This window comes from Squalius cephalus (assembly GCF_949319135.1).
Source record: "Squalius cephalus genome assembly, chromosome: 18".
In the NCBI taxonomy this organism is placed as follows: domain Eukaryota; kingdom Metazoa; phylum Chordata; class Actinopteri; order Cypriniformes; family Leuciscidae; genus Squalius; species Squalius cephalus.
Genome location: NC_137139.1, coordinates 9,589,789 through 9,611,813, shown reverse-complemented (window position 1 = coordinate 9,611,813; position 22,025 = coordinate 9,589,789). Strand labels below are relative to the sequence as shown.

Below are 22,025 nucleotides of genomic sequence, written 5' to 3'. Positions count from 1 at the left end.
TAAAAAAGGTCAGAGAGAAAATTAAAGCACCAGGGTACAACAATACTACGCATGTTCTAAAGAGAGAAACCCGTAATTTAGAGCGTAAATGGAAACAAACTAATTTAGAGGTCTTTAGAATCGCGTGGAAAGACAGTATGTCACGTTATAAAAAGGCCCTAAAAGCGGCCAGGGCTGAGCACCTCCGCAAACTAATAGAAAATAACCAAAACAATCCAAGGTTTTTATTTGACACCGTGGCTAGGCTAAAAAAATAAACATGCGTCACCGGAACAAAATATCCCGTTACAGTTTAGTAGTAATGATTTCATGAACTTCACTGAGAAAATAGAAAGCATCAGAACCACAATTGTAAACGTTCAATCTTCAATCGCGCCTTATAATTTAGCCTCAATTATCACCCCGCAAGAACAATTACAGTGCTTTACAACTATAGAACAAAAAGAGTTAAATAAACTTATCACTTCCTCTTAAAAAACAACATGTTTATTAGATCCTATACCAACTAAACTACTGAAAGAAGTGTTACCTATAGTGGAAGAGCCTCTCCTCAATATTATTAACTCATCTTTATCTTTAGGTCATGTTCCAAGAACATTTAAATTGGCAGTTATAAAACCACTCATTAAGAAACCACAATTAGATCATAATAACCTAGCAAATTATAGACCAATTTCAAATCTTCCATTTATGTCTAAAATACTAGAAAAAGTTGTGTCCGCTCAACTGGGCTCTTTCTTGCAAGAAAATGACATCTATGAAAAGTTTCAGTCTGGATTCAGACCGCACCATAGCACTGAAACTGTGCTTGTTAAAATCACAAATGATTTACTTTTAGCTTCTGACCAAGGCTGTATCTCAATATTAGTTTTACTTGATCTTAGTGCTGCGTTCGATACTATAGATCACACAATACTCTTAGATCGACTACAAAATTATACTGGTGTTCAAGGACAAGCATTAAGCTGGTTCAGATCATACTTATCTGACCGCTATCCAGGGTGGGAATTATACCGCGGCCAAGCGGCCATGGCCGCCGTTGCCCTACACTTTGGCCTTCATGCCCCGTGAAAAGAAAATCATCGTACGGCCACAGTGGCCTGTGTGCCCTGGCCCGGTCAAAGTTCCATGTATAAAGCGCCAGTGCGGCATAGTGGGCTTGCTTTGAATTACAGCGAGCAGGGATCTGATTGTTTCACACGGACCGTTGTTCAATGTTCAGGAAGCACACCATAGCGCGTGATACATTTTGAATTTAGTTGGCGCGATGGTGGAGAGTAAAGATGTCCATAACCGGCAGAGAATGTCTAAAGTTTGGGATCGCTTCCTTTCAGCGTCGCTGAAACAAGGTCGCGATTCTGTCCCTCGCATTTGTTTTTTAACCCAGCGCCAATATTTCCGCCCGTGCCTAAGCCTATACATTGATGTTCGCTGATTTTAATCCCATACTGTATTTATAGTGATGTCGTGATGCGGTTTGACTAGATATGATGTTTAGCTTTGATGTTTTTAAGTAGTAAACGAACGTATTCACGTTCAATTGCAAGAGAGTATAGCCTAAAAAAAGAATCCCTTCACACACACACACACACACACACACACACACGCACCCTCGTCTCTCTCACGCACCAGTCAGACCAATTGCGGCAATGCATCACATATGCTTAAACTTTTATGTAGCCACGCAACAATAATTTCAGCATGCATACACCGGGACGTGATGGAGGAACAAATATTGTATTGCAGTCTTTGCGAGACCTTGTTTGTAGGCTATGTCACAAAAAACAACAAAAAATTAAACTCCCCAGCCTGCTTCTCCAAATCCACTCGTACTTTTGGGGAAGACATAATCGGCTAGCAAAGTAATTGAGCATAGAACATTTTCAATTAACAAAAAAAATATAATACTACAAAACATGCTAATATACTTCAACTAGCCTAAGTGAAAAACAAAATGCTGTTCTTTTTCTATTTAACAAAATGCATATTTGCAATAAAACATTCCCCTTTTCAAAGCTACACTTATTTTTTTTATATAAATTGTATACATTGTGTACCTGTTTGGCTTGATATTTTATATTCATTTAATTTATTTTTGTTCTCCGGTGGGTCATTTGCAGAAGGTGCAATCCTTTTTTGTAATGTTGTATTAAGAAGACAAAACTAAGGCCAAATGGCCTTTACTATTTAAGTTTGTATAGTTTTACATGTTATACATGTTTTACAGTATAAAGTTGACTTAACTGTATTGTTATATAATTGTTGGCACTGGCACTTATAAACACTAAATGGGTAAAAATTACAATAAATAGGCTTAGGTTTGGAACCAAATGTTGGAGTTGGAATAAACACCTCTGTTTTTTTTTTTGTTTTTTTTTTGAGAAATAAAAGCCAAATGCTTGATCATTTTACAGCCACATCATTTTCGTTGTGCATTATTTGTTTTGGTTGTTTAAAAACACACAAATTTTTTTTATCCGATTATTTTATACCTTCTGGATGAAATGGTTCTCTCTCTCACACTCACATTCTCACATGATATAGAGGACTGAATGAATATTTTGAATGCTTTTATTGGCATTTGTGGTGTTTCTGAATGCATTTATTGGCATTTATGTTGTTTCTATTGTTGTGTGAGGGTGTATACCTTCTGGATGTAATGGCGCTCTCTCTCTCTCATTAATTTTTTTTTTTTTTTTTTTTTTTTTTTTTAAAGTCATAATCCATGTCTTATTCCAAATTAGGATGTTATGGTATCAATCTGAATGGGAAAACCATCGAATTGTACTCAATGGCCTTTGTGCCCTGTCATATGGCCTTGGTGCCCCTAAAAAAAAAGAAAAGGTGGAGGCCAAATGGCCTTGCCCCTAAAATTACATAATTCCCACCCTGCCGCTATCATTTTGTCTATTTAAATGGAGAAAAATCGATCATAACTCCAGTAAACTATGGAGTGCCGCAAAGATCTGTGTTAGGCCCTCTATTATTCTCAATATATATGTTGCCACTTGGAAATATTATAAGGAAACATGGAATTAGTTTCCATTGTTATGCTGATGACACTCAAATATATATTTCATCACGGCCGGATGAAAACGCTAAATTATCCAAATTGACAGAGTGTGTTAAAGATGTAAAAGATTGGATGACGCATAATTTTCTTTCATTAAATCCAGACAAGACAGAGGTACTACTTATCGGTTAAAAAAACCGCCCACAAAACCTCTCACAATACAACTTTAACATAGTAGGATGTCCTGTTACTTTATCCTCTACAGTAAAAGACCTGGGTGTTAGATTGCAACCTGTCTTTTGAAAATCATATTTCATATGTTACAAAAACAGCCTTCTTCCACCTTAGAAACATTGCTAAGCTACGTAATATGCTATCAGTTTCTGATGCAGAAAAGTTAGTTCATGCATTCATGACCTCAAGACTAGATTACTGTAATGCTTTATTAGCTGGTTGTCCTGCATCCTCAATAAACAAGCTACAGTTAGTCCAAAATGCAGCCGCTAGAGTTCTTACTAGATCAAGAAAATATGATCATATAACACCGATTTTAATATCACTACATTGGTTACCTATAAAGTCCTGTATTAACTACAAGGTATTGCTACTCACTTATAAAGCCCTAAACGGCTTAGCTCCAGTCTATTTAACGGATCTTCTATCGCCCTACAATCAATCGCGCTCTTTAAGATCACTTAATTCGAGCCGTTTGGTCATACCTAGGATATCCAGATCCACCAAAGGAGGGAGAGCATTTTCACATTTAGCTCCAAAACTCTGGAATAGTCTTCCTGATACTGTTCGTTGCTCAGACTCACTCTCCCAGTTTAAAACTAGATTAAAGACGCATCTCTTCAGCCAGACATTCATATAATATTTTTAATCTTACAGTTAAATCCGGTCTCTAGTTCATAAACACCAGAGGAGAACTGGCCCCCGACTGAGCCTGGGTTCTCCCAAGGTTTTTTTTTTTCTCCATTAGGTGACCTGATGGAGTTTTTCGGTTCCTTGCCACTGTTGCCTTTGGCTTGCTCAGTTGGGGATATTTAATTTTAATTTTATCAATCAATAAATTCCATTAGAAACAAACCTTGTTGTATTATTTTAATTTAATACTGTGAAGCTGCTTTGATCCAATCTGTATTGTGAAAAGCGCTATACAAATACACTTGACTTGACTTGACTAAAGCTAATACTATACATGACCTTAAAGCTAACAGACATGAACTAAAAGCATAAAACTCCATTTTGATTTGATAGGATCTTTAAAGGTGCTGTATGTATTTGACTGTACTAAAGCATAAAAATACCATAATATGTTTGCAGAAATTTAGGAAGCATGCTTAGTACACATACTTGTTTCTCTGACTAACAATGATACAGCCAGTTATTCTGAAATGTGCCGTGTCGGAATATCTGTTTTTGTTTTAGTCTGCGTGACTCCGCCCACTGCCAATTTATCCATTAGTATTTCAACACGCCATTGGCTGTTGCCGGAAAACACAGGGTATTGTAGCCAAGGAAGACAGCAAATAAACGTGTCAATCTCCTCAATCTGGCAACCCATGTGAGCGTCAAGTCTAAGGAGGGAAAAGCTAGAATTCATATTTTGAATGTGGACCGCAGTACCCATTTCAACTGCTAGCTGTCAATATTACAGACTGGTCCTCTAAGTCCTCTATTCGGTTTGTTTAAATAGGCTTGATTATCAAAATGGATTTATTTTGAATAATGCATGTTTTGGCTAAAAAGTGAACAAATATATAATCATAAATGGTACATGAATCTAATTTGTGTCTTTTTTAAATTGATGCTAGATGTTCAATGACAAAAAGGCGGACAGCACTGTCAAGTTCCGCCTCCAAGGAGACGGGGTGACAAGAGAACCATTTGGTTTGTTTTCCATTAACGAAGACACTGGGGTTGTATTCGTACACCGGGCCATCGACCGGGAATTGAATCCCATCTTCCATGTAAGATCTCACCTGTGGCAAAGCAAGATTTCAAGGCGGGATTTGATATGACACTAATGCTAACAAAATAATACAACGGAATTCAAAGAATGGACTGATTTAATTTATGTTGATGTAGTTCAGAGTGGCATTTTGCTTCTTTTGTAGGTGGACTTTGACATGCTGGACAGGCAGACTGGCAAAAAAGTGGACAATACACTGTCATTCAACGTGGACATAAAGGACGTGAATGACAACAGACCTGTGTTCTCGCCGGACACTATCCGTGTATCAGTTCCCGAGAACACTCCTGAAGGTTCAGAGAACACGTATTACTGCATATATGCATATTTTTTTTTTCTGTTAAAATGCTTTCTATAAAGAAACTATTATAAGTTAGCCATTTGTAAAGTGACTTCTCCTGAAAAGTGTAAACATTGACAGAACATTGCTCTATTTATTTGAGCATCCAGACCAGCTCAATGCAATAACACTGATTAAACCAACGGCGTGATTTTGGGGGAGGAATTAACTATTTTGCTGACCAATGGCAGATGGGGGTGGGGGGGTAGCTGGAAATCTGTTTGAAAACATGAATTCCATTTGGCAGCACAGAAATTACACACTTCAGCTGTAAAGAAATTGGATGTTTACTCTAGTGATGTTGTTACCATTAAATGCCAAGCATAGATACAGTATGTTCTCTTTTTTAATCATCCTTGTTTGAACAGGCATTCTGCAAGCAACATTACAAGCTCATGACAATGATCAGGTGGATACTCCTAATTCCCAGTTCACCATGAGGGTGATGACACAAGAACCTGCATTGCCAAAAATTTCACTGAAGGACCTACCTGGGACCACTAAAATCAAACAGCTCACCTTCACAGGATGCTTTGACTATGATGTCAGTAACTAATGGAAAGGCAAATACATGTTTTGAGCATTTTTCTGTATTTCTTATCTCTTCTGTCTCTTGTATTTTAGAAAGTAAAAACATATAAAGTGCTAGTTGAAGCGAAGGATCAAGGGACACCTGCAATGTCTTCAACTGCAACTATTTTTCTGGAAATCAAAGATGCCAACACCCATCTACCAGAATTCAATTCTACCAAGGTGAGTCAGGCTGAACAGTCTTTGTAGACTGATGTGCCAAAAAAAGTGTAAACACTGTGGCCAGGGTTGCCAGGGGCCCGTACCATGATGGTAGTTGAACAAACTCTGTAACAAAGGGTTACGGGATTAGTTTCGAGTTGACAAAACCAAACCAAACCAAACCAATCCATTCATGCTTTGTTGTTACCATTATTACACTGGCCATCAACTTTCTTTGTTTACTCAGGCCCTTGATTCATGGAGCACATGCACATGAAAGTGTGACATCAGTAGCAAACAGCCAATCACATGCTGTGAATCTCAGATTCACTTTTCGCAAGACAGTTCATTTCACAATTCAATTAATCGATTCAATTCTTTCTTCTGCAGAAGATTAAGAGATTGAAGAATATGAAGTATATAAATGCATTTACACAGCAAGAAGAAAATATGTTGTTATATCAGTGCAAGTGAAAGTTGTGAAGTTAGTTTATATAGTTGATAATAACTATAGGTATGCAGAGACTCGAACAGCACACATGTAGTCATTTTTAAAGCTTTATCTATTGGTTCCAAATCTTATTTTATATATTGTCAGTAGCTATATATTTATATTCATTAAAACTAAATGCTTAACAATAATTGTTAAACTAAAATTGCTAATGTGTAATGGATTATGGATATGATAATTATATAAATCATTTTTAAATCATATAAATAATTGAATAATCATCACTAAAAGAAAAAATATTTTACTCTGTAGTGACCTTTAATTTGGATCGAGAGAAACTGGGGGAGTAATTTATGTGTCATGAATGTGTCACTGTCATAAGGAAGAGTATTAGGGCCAAGCAATAATAAAAAAATAAAACCATCTCGAGATTAAAGTCATTATAATGCGAGATTAAACTCGTAAAATTTCTAGAAAAAAAGTCGAAATACAATCTTGAGAATAAACTCATTAAATATCGAGAATAAAGTCGTTGTGTTTCGAGAAAAAAACTTGTTAAATTTCGAGAAAAAGTCGAAATACAATCTTGAGAATAAACTCATTACATTTCGAGAATAAAGTCACTGTTTCGAGAAAAAACTCGTAATACAATCTTGAGAATAAACTCATTAAATTTCGAGAACAAAGTTGTTGTGTTTCGAGAAAAAAACTCATTCAATTTCGAGAAAAAAGTCGAAATAATCGTGAGAATAAACTCATTAAATTTCGAGAATAAAATCGTTGTGTTTCGAGAAAAAAAGTCAAAATTAAATGTAGAGAATAACGCATTCGATCAGAGTTCATTGCATACGAGGCTGAATCCAGTTACTTATTCGTTAGGCTACTTATTGACGCACGGACCTCCCCTTTAAATGACGCGACGCTTAGCACCCTGTGTGTATGGCATTGCTCGCACCAAGCTCTGTTAGAAATGAATGAAGAAATTCTGCATTTCTCAGCCATATGTAAGGGTGCGTTAAATCCGACTAAAGGGAGTAATAGAGCATATATTGATCTAGTGGAAACCGAAATATTGGCACAAATTTCTGTAGGCTACCGTTTTTTTTTTTTTTTATGGACCGTTAAAGGAGACATATCATGCTTTTAAATTGTTCCTTTTTACATATAAATCATACATTTGTAATCTATATAAAGCGGAACTGCAATGCTTGGGTCTGAATTCCTCATTATTATAGCTCCACAAGTCCCCTTTCTACCCCTTTTCTGGTGTGCGTGTGAGAGCAACTCGTTTTGGTGCGGTCTCTTTAAATAAAATTGAGACACTTCATACCCCGCCCCCTCTCCAGGTTGCAGAGGTTCAACTCCACCCCGTTCGGCCATTTTTGTAGTCTGATAGCAGAGATAGGATTATCTAGCGGCACATAAACTTTTTATTCACACGTTATTAACAAAATGTCAACAACGGAAGACTTGTCCAGCCAGCCTTACATGTTCGAGCCAGAGTCGGAGCCGGAGCGAGATAAAAATGAAGACGACGAACCTGCAGAACAACGTCTTCATATGGATGTATCGCAATGGTGTGTTACTGTATTTAACTGTTACACATGAAACTTTGGTCTTCCGAACTTTTACCACCGTGTCGATTTATTTTGATTAGTATGTGCAAAGTCCTTTTAGGCAAGTCGTGCCACTCGGCCGCCATCTTGGCAACGCCTCCGGGCAGCTATTTCGGACTAACAAGACCAGGCTCCTATCTAAATGAATGGGCAGAGAGTCAGAACTGCACTTTCACTGGTCACTGGGACATAAAAACTGCATGTATAGAAACAGCAGTAAAATATGATAAAAATCGCTGAAAAAGTTTGATGACTTTGCCCCAAAATAAGGTTTAAAACGCCTTTTTCCCCACAGGTTATACTTTTACTACGCATGCGCAAGGGTTCACGACACCAACTTCATACGTCTCTATCCAGAATGTCGGTGTTGTGCATATTCAATTTCAATATTGTTCTCCTTTATTTAAATATAAGCAGGTTTGCACTTTATCAGTAATAACAATGTATTGTATAGATCAGTTGTTTTAACTATTCATTAAAATGAATCGATTCAAATGAATCATTAGTTCGCGAATTGGACGTGTCATACGGTTGTGTGATTATCCCAGCAGTTAGGACATGGACATCCCACAAGGTTAGTGTCAACACAGAAAACATTACATCACTGGATAGGTTTTTTCGTTTATTTAGAGAGTAATTTTATGTCAGCTGAATGTGCGGAATGCATTTCAGAGAAGATAAGGCAACGTATTTTAGCACAATTCACACCCAGCGGTAATTCAGGGGAAAAAAAATCTCCGAATGCTCCAACATGAAACTTTGGTCTTCCGACCTTTTACCATCATGTCGTTTTATTTTGATTAATATGCGTGCGGGAGAGAGAGCAAGACAGCGTTTAATTTGGAGACGGTGAAGTCTTGTTTACACTTTCGCCTGGCTTTGGAAAGAGAGAGAGAGAGAGAGAGAGAGAGAGAGCGCGCGCGCGACCGGGGCTCTCCCTCTCTGCTTGTCCTTTCCATATGGTTCTTTCAGTTAAATATGCGCCCTGTCACTGATCTTGCACACACAACAACTCGCTGTCCCCAAATCGTTTCCGCTGTCGCAAAACATCAACTGTGCGCATGCGTCAGTGGAACCAGACGATAGGTTTAAATGTTTCGCGGCTTGACTGTTAAAAGCAGATGATTGGCTTTCCAGCGGGAGGGGCGGGACATGTTCATACAACCGCCATCTTTGCCGTTACGGGTTTTCCTTATATAGTTCTATTGAGGATTGAGGAAGTGGCATGTCTCATATATATAAATTGTCTCTGGTATGTGCGAGGGAGAGAGAGCAAGACAGCGTCTAGTTTGGAGACGGTGATGTCTTGTTTACACTTTCGCCTCTCTGAAGAGAGAGAGTGAGCGCGCGCGAGACCGGGTCTCTCTCTCTCTGCTCGTTCTTTTAGTCAAACATGCGCCACAAGCGCGGCAGTTCATCTACATTAGACGGTGTAATAAAGCGTGTGGGTTACTACATCCAACAACCGAACATTTTAACTTACCCTCTCGTAACTTCTGCATCCTTTAGCTTGGACTACAAAATTGCAGCGAGAAATAATAATGGCGGATTGCTCGAAGTGTTGGGCCGGAAGTCAATGTCCTTATTTGGCAGTTCCGCTGCAAATACTGTGACGTAATAGTTCAAAAAACGTCATAGATAACAGAAAAATAGGAACAGGTTGAAAAATATGACCAAAACAGAATATAAAGATATCAACGAAGCACCTGAAGAGAATAATTTCATCTTTTCTGTACTTCTAAACACTCCAAATATACAACAAAATGCATTTAAGGGCTAAAAAAGTGCATTTAGCATGATATGTCCCCTTTAAAGTTTTAACCTGTTAAGCCCGTAAACCCGGTACCGGGTTGGAATTGCGTTATTAAGATCGTTATTACGATCGTCCTTTAATATTTAAAGGTCCTGATGAAACATTAACAGTCATATGTGATATCATTACAAAGCTTAGACCCTCTAATTTTCACACAAAACCATCATTTTTTCATTCATTTTACATATCGCATCATTTAAATGTTTAAATTCCTCCACCCGCAACCGAAATAGCGATCAAAAATAAGTGTGATTATGAATTTGAATATTGATGGCATTGGTCAAATTTGATGAACAAAGGCAAGTCATATATCAAACAAAAGCTTTCTTTCTCAGGATTTTTGCTATATCGTTTATTTAGTTGACATAATACAACAGATCAAATGATTGCAGAATGAGTCGCGAAGTACATCTTTGATCTTTGTAAACAAACTAGGAGAAACGTTGCATTTCATCTCCAATTACAGCATGTCTGAGCTAAAAGTAGTCAAAAAGATACATAGACTTTCACCTTAGACTGTTTTCTTCAAAATGAGTCCATTTTCACCTTTATGTGAGTTTCGCTTGAGAAATAATCCATCGTTATGTCTCATTTAGTCCAGTAATGCAGGAAATAAGTCGATCCTTATGAAAATGGCAGTCGATCCACATGATATGTCCACATGATATGTTATCGCCGACGGATGATGACGAACTACGCATCATTGGAAAGCTAATGATCTCACCATTACGTGAACATGTCGTGAACACACCTTTCCTCTAAACCAACCAGAGTCTGAGATATTCAGCGCGCAATTTTACCTATATTCTGCGGCGCGCAGTTTGGACGCATTTAGAGTCGTGCACGCATTACAGTGCTCACTCTCGCACTCATTCACAAAATGTTAGACACATAATATTTTTTTCAGTGTTTGGCGACATCTAGTGGAATCAAATGGAACTTATAATAGGTAGCTGTTGCACACAATACCACAGTTATACACTTTCAAAGAAAGATTCAATGAAAAAAACACACAAAAGCGCCTACTTTTTTGTGTTTCTTTTGATATTTTAAACACATACAATAGTTTTTATTACATTTGACACTTGATTTTGTTTGTTTAAATGGTTTCCTATAAAATGACACCAATATTTTGCATTTACTTCACTGTATGTGGGTAAGGGGAGCCATCAGATTTGGGTATGTCCAATTTCATTCGGAATTCCAAAATTACTCAAAGAGTTTAAGGGGTAAATGGGACAAACAAATTCAGAGTCGCCTTATTGCGCCATCATTCCTACTAGTTGTGCATTTTCTAGGCCGCATCAGAGGGTGCGTTAAAGTGGACATTATCCCATTATAGAAGAGCTGTTGTCTAACGAAATCCAAATTTTAAGCAGTTTTTACTGTGGAATTATTGTTTTATGAAGCTTTGAACTTGACACATTACACAATGCACAAAGAGCAGTCTTGCATTTTCTGCATAATTCATGGCGCTGTTTCTCACCTGCCTATAGGGTGCATTAAAGTGGACATTATTCCATGATAGTACAGCTCCTCCTCTAGCCGACCTAGACGGCTTTGTTACTGAAAGAAAGTCTAAAATATAGCTTGACTAAGTGATCCAACTCTGCCATGTCCTCTATCAGTAGGCTATGCAATGAACACTGATCGAATGCGTTATTCTCTACATTTCATTCTCGAAACGCAACGACTTTACTCTCGAAATTTATTCTCACGATTATTTCGACTTTTTTTCTCGGAATTTAACGAGGTTTTTTTTCTCGAAACACAACGACTTTATTCTCGAAATGTAATGAGTTTATTCTCAAGATTGAATTTCGAGTTTTTTTCTCGAAATTTAACGAGTTTTTTCTCGAAACACAACGACTTTATTCTCGATATTTAATGAGTTTATTCTCAAGATTGTATTTCGACTTTTTTTCTCGTAATTTAACGAGTTTAATCTCGCATTATAATGACTTTAATCTCAAGATGGTTTTATTTTTTTATTATTGCTTGGCCCTAATCCTCTTCTGTACTGTCACGTTGTGAATGTTTCCAGTTTCATGCCTTTGTTTTATGTTTGATTATGTTTTGGAATTAAAGTTGCATTTGGGTTCACTTCAACTTGCCTCCAGTGGATTAATGACGAGGCATAAAACTGGAAACATTCAGTACTCGACAAAAACACAGGGCAAACATGAGGGCTAAATACACAAAAGACTAAAGACAAGACAAGGGACACCTGTGAACAATTAAACAATGACCCAATGACAACATGACACAACAGACAAGGGAACACATGGCAGGATCACATGATTAGAACAAGGGATCACATCACAGACAAGAACAAGGAACAAGAAACAAAACCCACAACGTGACAGTCACTTTGCTCACAGCTGATTGGTCCAGTTTTGAGATCTCTTACCCAGAACATATCCTTTGACGTGGAGCGTAAGTTACTGTTGCAATGAACACCGCTAAAATCTGAACCACTTGCATGGATCCTAAAACCCAGGGTTGGCACAAACTAAACTGAAACATACCTGACTATCCCCTAAGCTGAACACTGCTAATCTAAGATGAACACTGCTAAAAGCCAAACCACTTTCATGATGCCTGTAAGGCCTGCCCAATCGGTCCAATGACAGTTTCCGATAAGCAGGTGAAGGTTTACTGTGTGTTACTGTCTTTTCCGCGTGGCAAAGTAATTCGATTCCAATTAAGCTTTTATCTCCATTTTATCACAACCTCAAATTTAGGTTAGAATGCCAATTTGTTATTGGTCATTTTTATAATAGTTTACCAATATATTTGATTGTTCTATTTAACTCTTTACTTTATATTTTACCCATTCAGATTAGGAAACTATGTTGCTTTGAGGTTCTCACGCCGGCCGTTTATAACGCGATCACCAACTTCGAGTCACTAAACAAAGGTAATTGGCTAATACCTAGACGGTCGCATTCACGCTTACACAATCAAATATATTTTTGTATAGCCCCCTTGGTTGTATACACTTGAATTAAAGTAACGCTTTCTTTAGACAGAGGTCATGACCACTACCACAGATATAAGTAGGGTTGGGAATCGTAAGAAATGTTCCGGTTCCAGTTCCGGTTCCGCCAAACGATTCCGGTTCCGGTTCCAATTCCCATTCAATAAAAACATTAAAACAACTAATAAAAAATAGTAGTAAGGGAAAAATCCACAATCCTTTTTGTGTTTATTTCTTATACTTGGCAAATGTTTAACAGACTGGTAATGTCAACAAATTCAACATATCGTTAAGCAATTTTTGCAAAAAATGATTAGTTTTTCTGAAGGAAAATAAAAATTTCTGCATTCTCTAGAATAATTTGGGACCTCTCCTATCTTATTGTATGATCTCCAGCAGTGGAGAATACCCTCTCAGAAGGGGTAGAATATGCTTGAACACCCATGTAAGATGTGTGTAAAACAGATTATTTTTAAAATCGTTTTGAATGATTGATTCATAAAGAATTTACTTGTTTCATTACTGGATAAATCAGCGCTCTAGCAGTTAATAAACAGAACTGCATGCGTCTTGCGGAAGAACATTGTTGCCGGAGCTACTTCTCTCTATTTATGTCTAAGACGAGTCACACAGGCACTGGGCTACTCCGCAGCGGCTGCGATCCACCAGTCTAAAGTATAGTCCGAGTATAAACGCTTATTGCAGGCTTAACGTAGTAATTCAGGATAAGGTCATGATGCACTAGCTCATTGTATATATTTTGTAAATTCTGAACACAAAAAAGCGTCTTTATGAATGTTCTGAAGCATCAGATGTATGTAATCGATACACTTGTTATTTGAAGGCAGCGACTTTCAAAATAGTCAGCTGCAAATATGGCTTGACCCCAAAAAAATTCTAACAAAAGGTTTCTCAGTGGTTTACAGTAGTATCAGATGTACTTAAAAACATACTAAAAGTTTACCAAAGTTTGACTCCAAGAAAGGCCCCATTTTCAAAATGGCGGCCGTCAGGACCCTTAAATGACCATTACTCCTTTGTATTCCTCCTAGACCAGGAATACTGGTGCCTGATACATGTTTGGGCCATGTAATATTCTAATTAATATATTTGCATGATAGATAAGTGATTACAAGTACAATTATATATTAAAGCAATTGGTTACAAGCATATTTATGCGAAAAATAAGTAAAATGTCCCTTAAGGCGAGACACTACAGGTGAATAGGATAAAAATTTTAACTAGCAGATATCACCATGAAACTTTCCCAGTTGATTGTCTACATTAAGATGAGAAAAAAATGTATTACAAGTTTTCTGTAATTTAATGTTTAAATATGCAAATTATGCATTATCTAATTAAATATGCGCTTATTTGCATATAAAACTAAATCTGAGTATTGGATAAAGCCAGGTTCAAAATAATTTGTTCATTGTGTTCACATATTAGATGGGAAAAAAATGACGGTGTATGTGATGACAGGGTGCAGGGTGCTCCAGCAATCGCGGAGCAGTGGGATGATAGCCTGGGTGCCAGCCCGAACCCCGCCCACAACATTTTTTGGTCGGGAAGTTCGGTCTGGACTCGATCCGTTGAGGAGTAATTATGCTCGGCTCCCAAAAGGCCGAGCCAATCAAATTCCCAGGGCGGGCTTTAATCGATGATGGACAGATGATCTGCGGTTACGTAATCACCCACATCACCAAAGAGCGGTTGGGTTGAATTAGTTTACAACAAAGACGACTGCAGCTGGAGAATTGAGATTTCACGAGTTCACACTTACAAATAAGTCAGATAGAATAAATGCGTATATGAGATTTCACGAGTTCACACAAATAAGTCAGATAGAATAAATGCGTATATGACGTGCTGTCCGAGGAGAGGGCTGTGGGCTCGGTAGCCATACTCCCCCCCCCCCCCCCCCCCCCCCCCCCCCCATATTCCTGGTTGTGAGAGAACAAGACAAGAGTGAGGATTCGGAGTGGTGGAGGGATGCTGAAAAACTGTCAAGGAGTGTGGTATTGTTTGATGACAAGTTGATATTGGATTGATTATTTGTACGTGCTCCTCCCGAACTTTGTTTATGAAACATCATGTGTAGATTCCGCCATCGCGTCTGTTATAGAAGATATCCACAGCGCATTCATTTTAAAAGAGGAACAGAAAGCCGCGACATTTTATTGGTTGAAAATATGAATGAAGAACATGCGTCATTTACTCCATTGCTCTGATTGGTTGTAGGTCTATCCAATTGAGTGCAGAGTTTTTTTTTCCCCCTGGTTTGGTTGAGACACGCCCTATAATCAAATCTCTGTGGAGCAGTCTCAGACTCACATTCTGACTAGAATATGAGTATGACGAAGTCAGGCTAGTGGGATGATTTAGAACGCCAACTTTTGTTGAATTTATAAGAAATCTACAGACGCAAACAGACAAAGTGTAGTAAAATAAAGACCTAAATGTGTATTTCAGACTCTTTTTCGCGACAAGTCTGAAAGAAGACATGTTATTGAAGACAAATATCCCAAAATCTCAATTGACCAGTGAAAAACAAAACAATGCTTTTGCCTGCCGTGTCTCACCTTAAAGATGAACTGAACTAAAATTTTGAGTAAAGGTGATATAACAGATGTATTTTATTTATTCTCATTGGTACAATTATTAAAATGGCAGAATTTGTTAAAAGGGATAAAATGGTACGTTGAAAATGTTGTTATTGTTACACGGGCGCCGCCATGTTGGATTTCAACATTCAGCTACATCACTGGCATGGTAAGCTACTCTGTTGCTAAGCAACACAAGCAGAGCAGCCATAGCATGTAAATAGTCTGAAGCTAGCTGACATGGCTGAGGAAACAGAAACCAAAAGGTCTAGGGGGGGGCTCATACTGTATTGCCCCTGGCTGTAGCAATGAATTGTATAGGGCTAAGGCAGCTGGGGTTACGATACATTTTCACAGGCTACCTTTGACAAGGAAACCAGTCCTCAAGTTATGGCTAGCTGCCTTAAAACTGGCTAACCCTCCGACAGCCCCTGGATTTCGAGTCTGTAGTGAGCATTTTCTAGCGACAGACTATTTAGAGAGATGTACTTTCGATACAACAGTAGGGCCCTATAAAATCCGTTTTATTTTTTCCCAAATTCCGTTTTATTTTTTCCCAAATTCCGTTTTTTCCGTTTTAATTTTTGCAAATTCCGTTTTTTCCGTTTTAATTTTTGGGAATTCAGTTTTTTTTTTACCCTTTACTGTTATTTTTGTCGTAAAAAGAGTGTTTTAATGTTAATGATTAAAATGTACACAAATAAAATAGGAATGACCCTAAATTTATCGAGGTAACAAACAAAATTCTCATTTTAAGAGGTGTTAAATATGGTTTGGTTTGTTTACATTAGTGAATGTATTAGGCTAACTAACATGAACCACGAGCAATACATTTGTTACTGTATTTATTAATCTTTGTTAATCTTAGTTAACCCTAACCCTGTATTTTTATTATGTTACTTCACACAGTGCATTAAGCTAACTAATGTTAACAAATACAACTTTTCATTTAAATAATGTAGGCTACTAAATGGTGAAATTAACATTAATAAAGATTAATAAATGCTGTAGAAGTGCAGTTTATTAATAGTTACTGAGTTTAATAAATGGAACCTTATTGTAAAGTGTTACCGATTTTGTTATACACCGAACCGATTCAGTGTTGGACAGATCAGTTGTTTTAACTATTCATTAAAGCGAATCGGTTCAAAGGAGTCATTAGTTCGCGAATCGGACGTATCATTAGCAGACTTGTACGCGTTGTGTGATTATCCCGGCAGTTTTAGGATATCGCAAAAGATTTGTCTACACAGAAAACATTTCATCATTGGATAGGTTTTGTTTAGTTTATTGAAAGTGTTTTTATGTCAGCTGAATGGGCGGAACGCTTGTCAGAGAAGGCGGCAAGGTAAAAAGTTTTTTTTTGCACAATTCACACCCAGCGGTAGCCTAATTCAGGAAAAAAATATCCGAATGCTCCACGTGAAACTTCGTTCTTCCGATCTTTTACCATTGTGTCAATTCTCAATTGATTTAGATTAATAAGCGCGAGGGAGTGAGAGAGAGCAAGACAGTTTGAAGACGCGCGCGCGACCGGGCCTCTCTCTCTGCTCGTTCTTTCAGTAATATGCGATTTTCCTCAGACTTACGTTTTTCTCCCACACAAAAACAGAATTTTATTCCAAATATGTAAAATTCCGCGAAATTCCGTGTTGACATTAGATTCCGCGATAATTTGCCAATTCCGCGATTCCGTCCGCGATTCCGTGATCGTGGAAATTATAGGGCCCTACAACAGGTTCACTGGTGAGGGTTAAGATCAACAGACTAAAACCTGAGGCCATTCCGTCACTGTTCAACTTTTCAGGCTATAGTACAGGGCAGACAGATAGACCAACGGCAAGTGCTAACACCACCGATGCTATCTACCGTAGAGACAGGGCGCTGAAACGCTCACGTCAGGCAGAGGACAGAGAAGTATGTTAACTGTTATCATGCTAGCAAGTCTACTAAGCAAAGGGCTGGATGTAATGTTGTCACATACACAAAACATGTACATATTCACTTACGCGCACATATAAGTTAACGTGTAACATTAGGCTTTATAGCGTTCAACAAAACTGAGACTGACACACTCGGCATTCATTGAAATTGAGTCACAAAACCAAGCTAGATACCAAACGATCCAACCTAGGGAAAGGGCTAGCATCTAAACACATTGGAAGCACTTTTGTCAAACTCCACAAGCTAGCCACCACTCCGACCATATAAACTGCCTATAAATAAATCATGACTCCGACGATATCACAGATCGATTATAACGCGTTTACTAGTTGCTAACTAAACCGCAGCAGGTCTGTAAACAGAATCCAATGTCCCTCTCTACTCTTCTTCTTCTTCTTCTTCTTCTTCTTCTTCTTCTTCTTCTCTTTCCGGCAGTGTAGACGCTACTGGGTGTATTACTGCCCTCCACAGGTCAACTTAAACTAAATTCTTAAATACAGTCCTGTCTCATGCAAGAACTGGATGACTGCTTCAGAGATCTGTTTATGCTTGTCACTGTGTCCAAATAAAGAAGTAACAGAAAAGACTTTAAGTCCAAGTTCTGCCAATTTACAAAAAAGTGTTCTCCTTTCTACATTATACTTCCTGCATTCTAAAAAAACATGTCCTATTGTTTCCATATTCCCACATTCACATAGACCAGAAATGTGCTTTCCTATAATATGCAAAAAATAATTTAACCCACAATGCCCCAACCTCAATCTGCACAATTTAAGATTTAAGATCCCTACGGGACGGAAAGGTACAAAAACATTTTTTTACTAACTTTTGGTTGAATAGAAAAATAGTGTCTACCCTTGATTTCCTTTTCCCATCCATTCTGCCATTCTTTAATTAAGCATTCTTTAACCCTTTCCCTCAGTTCCACCCTCCCCAAGGGTATATAAATATATATTTCTCTTCCTAGGCTCTCTTTTGCTATGTAGTCTGCTTGCTCATTCCCTTACACCCCAGCATGCCCAGGCACCCAACAGAAAGTGATATTGCAAGCAAACCCAACTCTAAAGAAAACACTTAATATGTCATTTACAATATCAGGGCGAGCTTCAGATTTTCCTGCTCTTAAAGTTTCCAGGGCTGCTGCAGAGTCAGAACAGATAAGAGCTTCTCTCGGGCTGGCTTCTTCAATCCACCATAATGCCCACAGAATTGCCATTAGCTCAGCAGCAAGAACAGAGCTACCATTCGAAATACGTCGTCCAATTTTCATTCCTAGTTTCTCTACATACACCCCAAACCCAGCTCTTCCATTAACTGGATCTCTAGACCCATCTGTAAAAATTATTATACTGATCGGATTAATTGAATCAAGATATTTAACTATTTTTGGTATCAATTCCATCTTATCTTTCTCCTGGAGAAAAGCAAACTCAATTTTCAACTCAGGCATTACCCAGTATGGCATAGGTAACCATCTTGTATGCTTTGCAAAATCTCCTTTTTCCACTCCCATCTTCCTAACCCATTGATTTTCATTTACAAAAAAATTATTATATTTCCTATTTCCATCAACCTCATTCAACAGACACCTTGCTGGGACTGCATCATTACAGCCACTAAGTTTTACCCAATATTGTAATCCTAATTTAATATGTCTTAGCCATAAGGGCATTTCTCCCATCTCAATAAGCAACGCTGGAACTGGGGAAGTTCTGAAGGCCCCACAACACAGCCTCAAAGCTCTTGTTTGCACTGCATCTAACTTATCCAACACAGTTTTAGAGGCAGACCCATATACAAAAGACTCATAATCAATAATAGACCTGATCATTGCCTGATATATTAATAATAGCGTTTCCCTATTGGCCCCCCATTCACATCCAGCCAGACTTCTCATAACATTCAGAACTTTTTCACACCTCTCCACAGTCTTACCTACATGCACAATCCAAGTCAAACGTTCTTCGGACCAGATCCCCAAAAATGTAAAAGCCCCTTCACCTTCTCCAATGAAGAACCATATAAATACAGCCCTATATTAGGAAGTTTTCTTTTAAAACCAACAATCATATACTTTGTTTTAGATGCTGATATTTTAAATCCCCACGTATTCCCCCATTTCTCTATCAACACTAACATTCTTTGTATTTGATTTAAAACAAATCCTACATTACGCTCTCTTTTCCAAATGGCCCCATCGTCTGCAAATAAAGAAAGCCCAAACCCTCTCTCTATTTTACCAAAGATATCATTGATCAGTATATTAAACAGCACCGGACTAATAACACTTCCCTGTGGAGTTCCATTCTCTATTCCTACAATCTTAGAACTAACACTACCAACTTTTACTTGAATTGTTCTTTTAATTAAAAAATGATTTATCCAATTAAACATTCTTCCTCTAACTCCTAAATCAAAAATTTTAACCATTAATCCCTCCTTCCACAGAGAATCGTATGCTTTCTCGATATCCAGGAAAACACTAACTACTATTTCCTTATTGCTAAATGCCTTTTTTATATCCTGATCCAAAACTGCAACTGAATCCATTGTAGAACTTCCATTCCTAAAACCATTTTGAATATCAACAAAGAGTCTTTTAGTTTCTAAAAAATATACTAATCTATTCGTTACCATCCACTCCATAATCTTACAAAGCACTGCCGTAAGCGCTATTGGACGGTATGAACTAGGGTCTGATGCCTCTTTACCTGGCTTTAAAACTGGGATCACAACCGCATGTTTCCATTCCTTGGGCAAATTACCCTCTTCCCACACTTTATTAAACAAAGCTAAAATTTCATCAAGAACAATATCATCCAGATGTTTAACTAACTCATATGACACCCTATCTCTCCCCGGGGTAGTATTTGCTCCAGACATAATTGCATCCTTCAATTCTTTTATAGTAAAAAACAAATTAACAGGATTATCATTTTCTAAACTCCTCCCCAACTTCCACTGATTATCTGCCATCAACTCATCTCTCATCCTACACCTCTCAACCCCCACATTCCCTGATCTATGCACTGCTTGAAAGCTATCAACACACATATATTTCCTTATTGGAGACTGCTTCCACATCACCCTTTAATAACACTGGTATTGCTCTTCTTTTACAAATCCCTGACATTCTATGTACAGCTGACCACAACTTCCTTACTGGAGTTTCGGGACCTAAAGTATTACAAAACTTCCTCCAACTATTTCTCTTCTCATCTTTTATAACTCGTCTAGCTACTGCTCTCAAACGCTTATACTCCATTACATTAATCATTATTGCATTATTGAAATTTCCTTAATCGTCTATATGCTACATTCCTACTCTTTACAGCTCTATCACACTCTTTATTCCACCAAGGAACCAACACTTGCGACTTAGGGTTTTGCTTTATCGTAATAGAATAACAAGCAGCCTCGTGTAACATTTGACAAATGGAGGTATTCCAGATATCTACAGATTTCTTATTTTCAACCCCTCTTACTAAGCTTAAAGCTTTCTCCTGAAATTTATCCCATCTAGCCTTAGAAAAATTGTATCTAGGGACTATTTCTTCTACTTCATTTCTCAATTCCCTAACAAATCTACATAAAATTGGGAAATGATCACTACCTATTGTATAGGAATCTAAAACATCCCATTCACCTACTCTAGCTAAGTTTGATGAAGCAATTGATAAATCTATATGGCTACAAGTATTTCTCACAATTTGATACCTAGTTGGCCTTCCATCATTTAACACAACCAGCTCATATTTATCTAAAATTTTCTCTATTTCCCCATTTTTATCCCTATGATCACTACCCCATATTGGATTATGTGCATTTAAGTCTCCAACCCAAACAACAGGAAACCTTACCTTTTCCATGATCTCATCAAAATCTGATATTACTAGAGTCTGACAGGGATTATAATAATTTATCACAGAGATAGAATTGTGGCTAGTCCATATTTCCACAACCAAGCACTCCCGTTTAGACTTAATGGCAACTTTCCTATACTGCAGCCCATTTTTGACAAAAGTTGCACACCCCCCACCTGATCTATCAGACCTATCCAATCTAATACATTCATATCCTGGAATTACAAAATCTAACTGAGATTTTAACCATGTCTCCTGAATACAAATCAATTCTGGAACTTCTTTAAAATCATTAACAAAACGCTTTAATTCCTGTCCATTTCCTATCAAGCTCCGGGCATTCCACTGAAGTATATACCACATTAAGATGTTACCGAGGATACAAATCCTCCCCATTTACATCCTCCATACTGCTAGCCCTCAATAACTGTGATCTTTCCTTATGCTGACTCTCCGTCATGAATTGATGTAACTTGGCTGGCACCTGCTTAATATTAAAATATCTTTCCGCTGCATCCACCACTACCCTGATAACATCTGACCGATTGACTGCTTTCTAAGCTCCCACCAACACATCTGAAATGAAAGACTGAAATGACTCCTTATAAAAAACAAACAAGTCAGAAGAAAGCTCAGATGATAGATTTGACTCAATACCCTGGCTTCCAATCACCATTTCGTCTCTAGATCTTCCA

General features: G+C 37.8%; 1 protein-coding gene across 5 annotated transcripts in view; it reads left to right on the top strand.

The window, feature by feature from the left end:
* Positions 1-22,025, top strand: part of LOC307145422 (cadherin-like protein 26) — a 116,625-nt gene that overhangs the window by 51,375 nt on the left and 43,225 nt on the right. For all 5 annotated transcript variants that reach the window (XM_079848537.1, XM_079848534.1, XM_079848538.1 and 2 more), the window contains 4 exons: positions 4,831-4,986; positions 5,134-5,281; positions 5,697-5,872; positions 5,953-6,081. In XM_079848537.1, the coding sequence (XP_079704663.1) occupies positions 4,831-4,986; positions 5,134-5,281; positions 5,697-5,872; positions 5,953-6,081 (609 nt within the window). The remainder of the gene's footprint in view (positions 1-4,830; positions 4,987-5,133; positions 5,282-5,696; positions 5,873-5,952; positions 6,082-22,025) is intronic.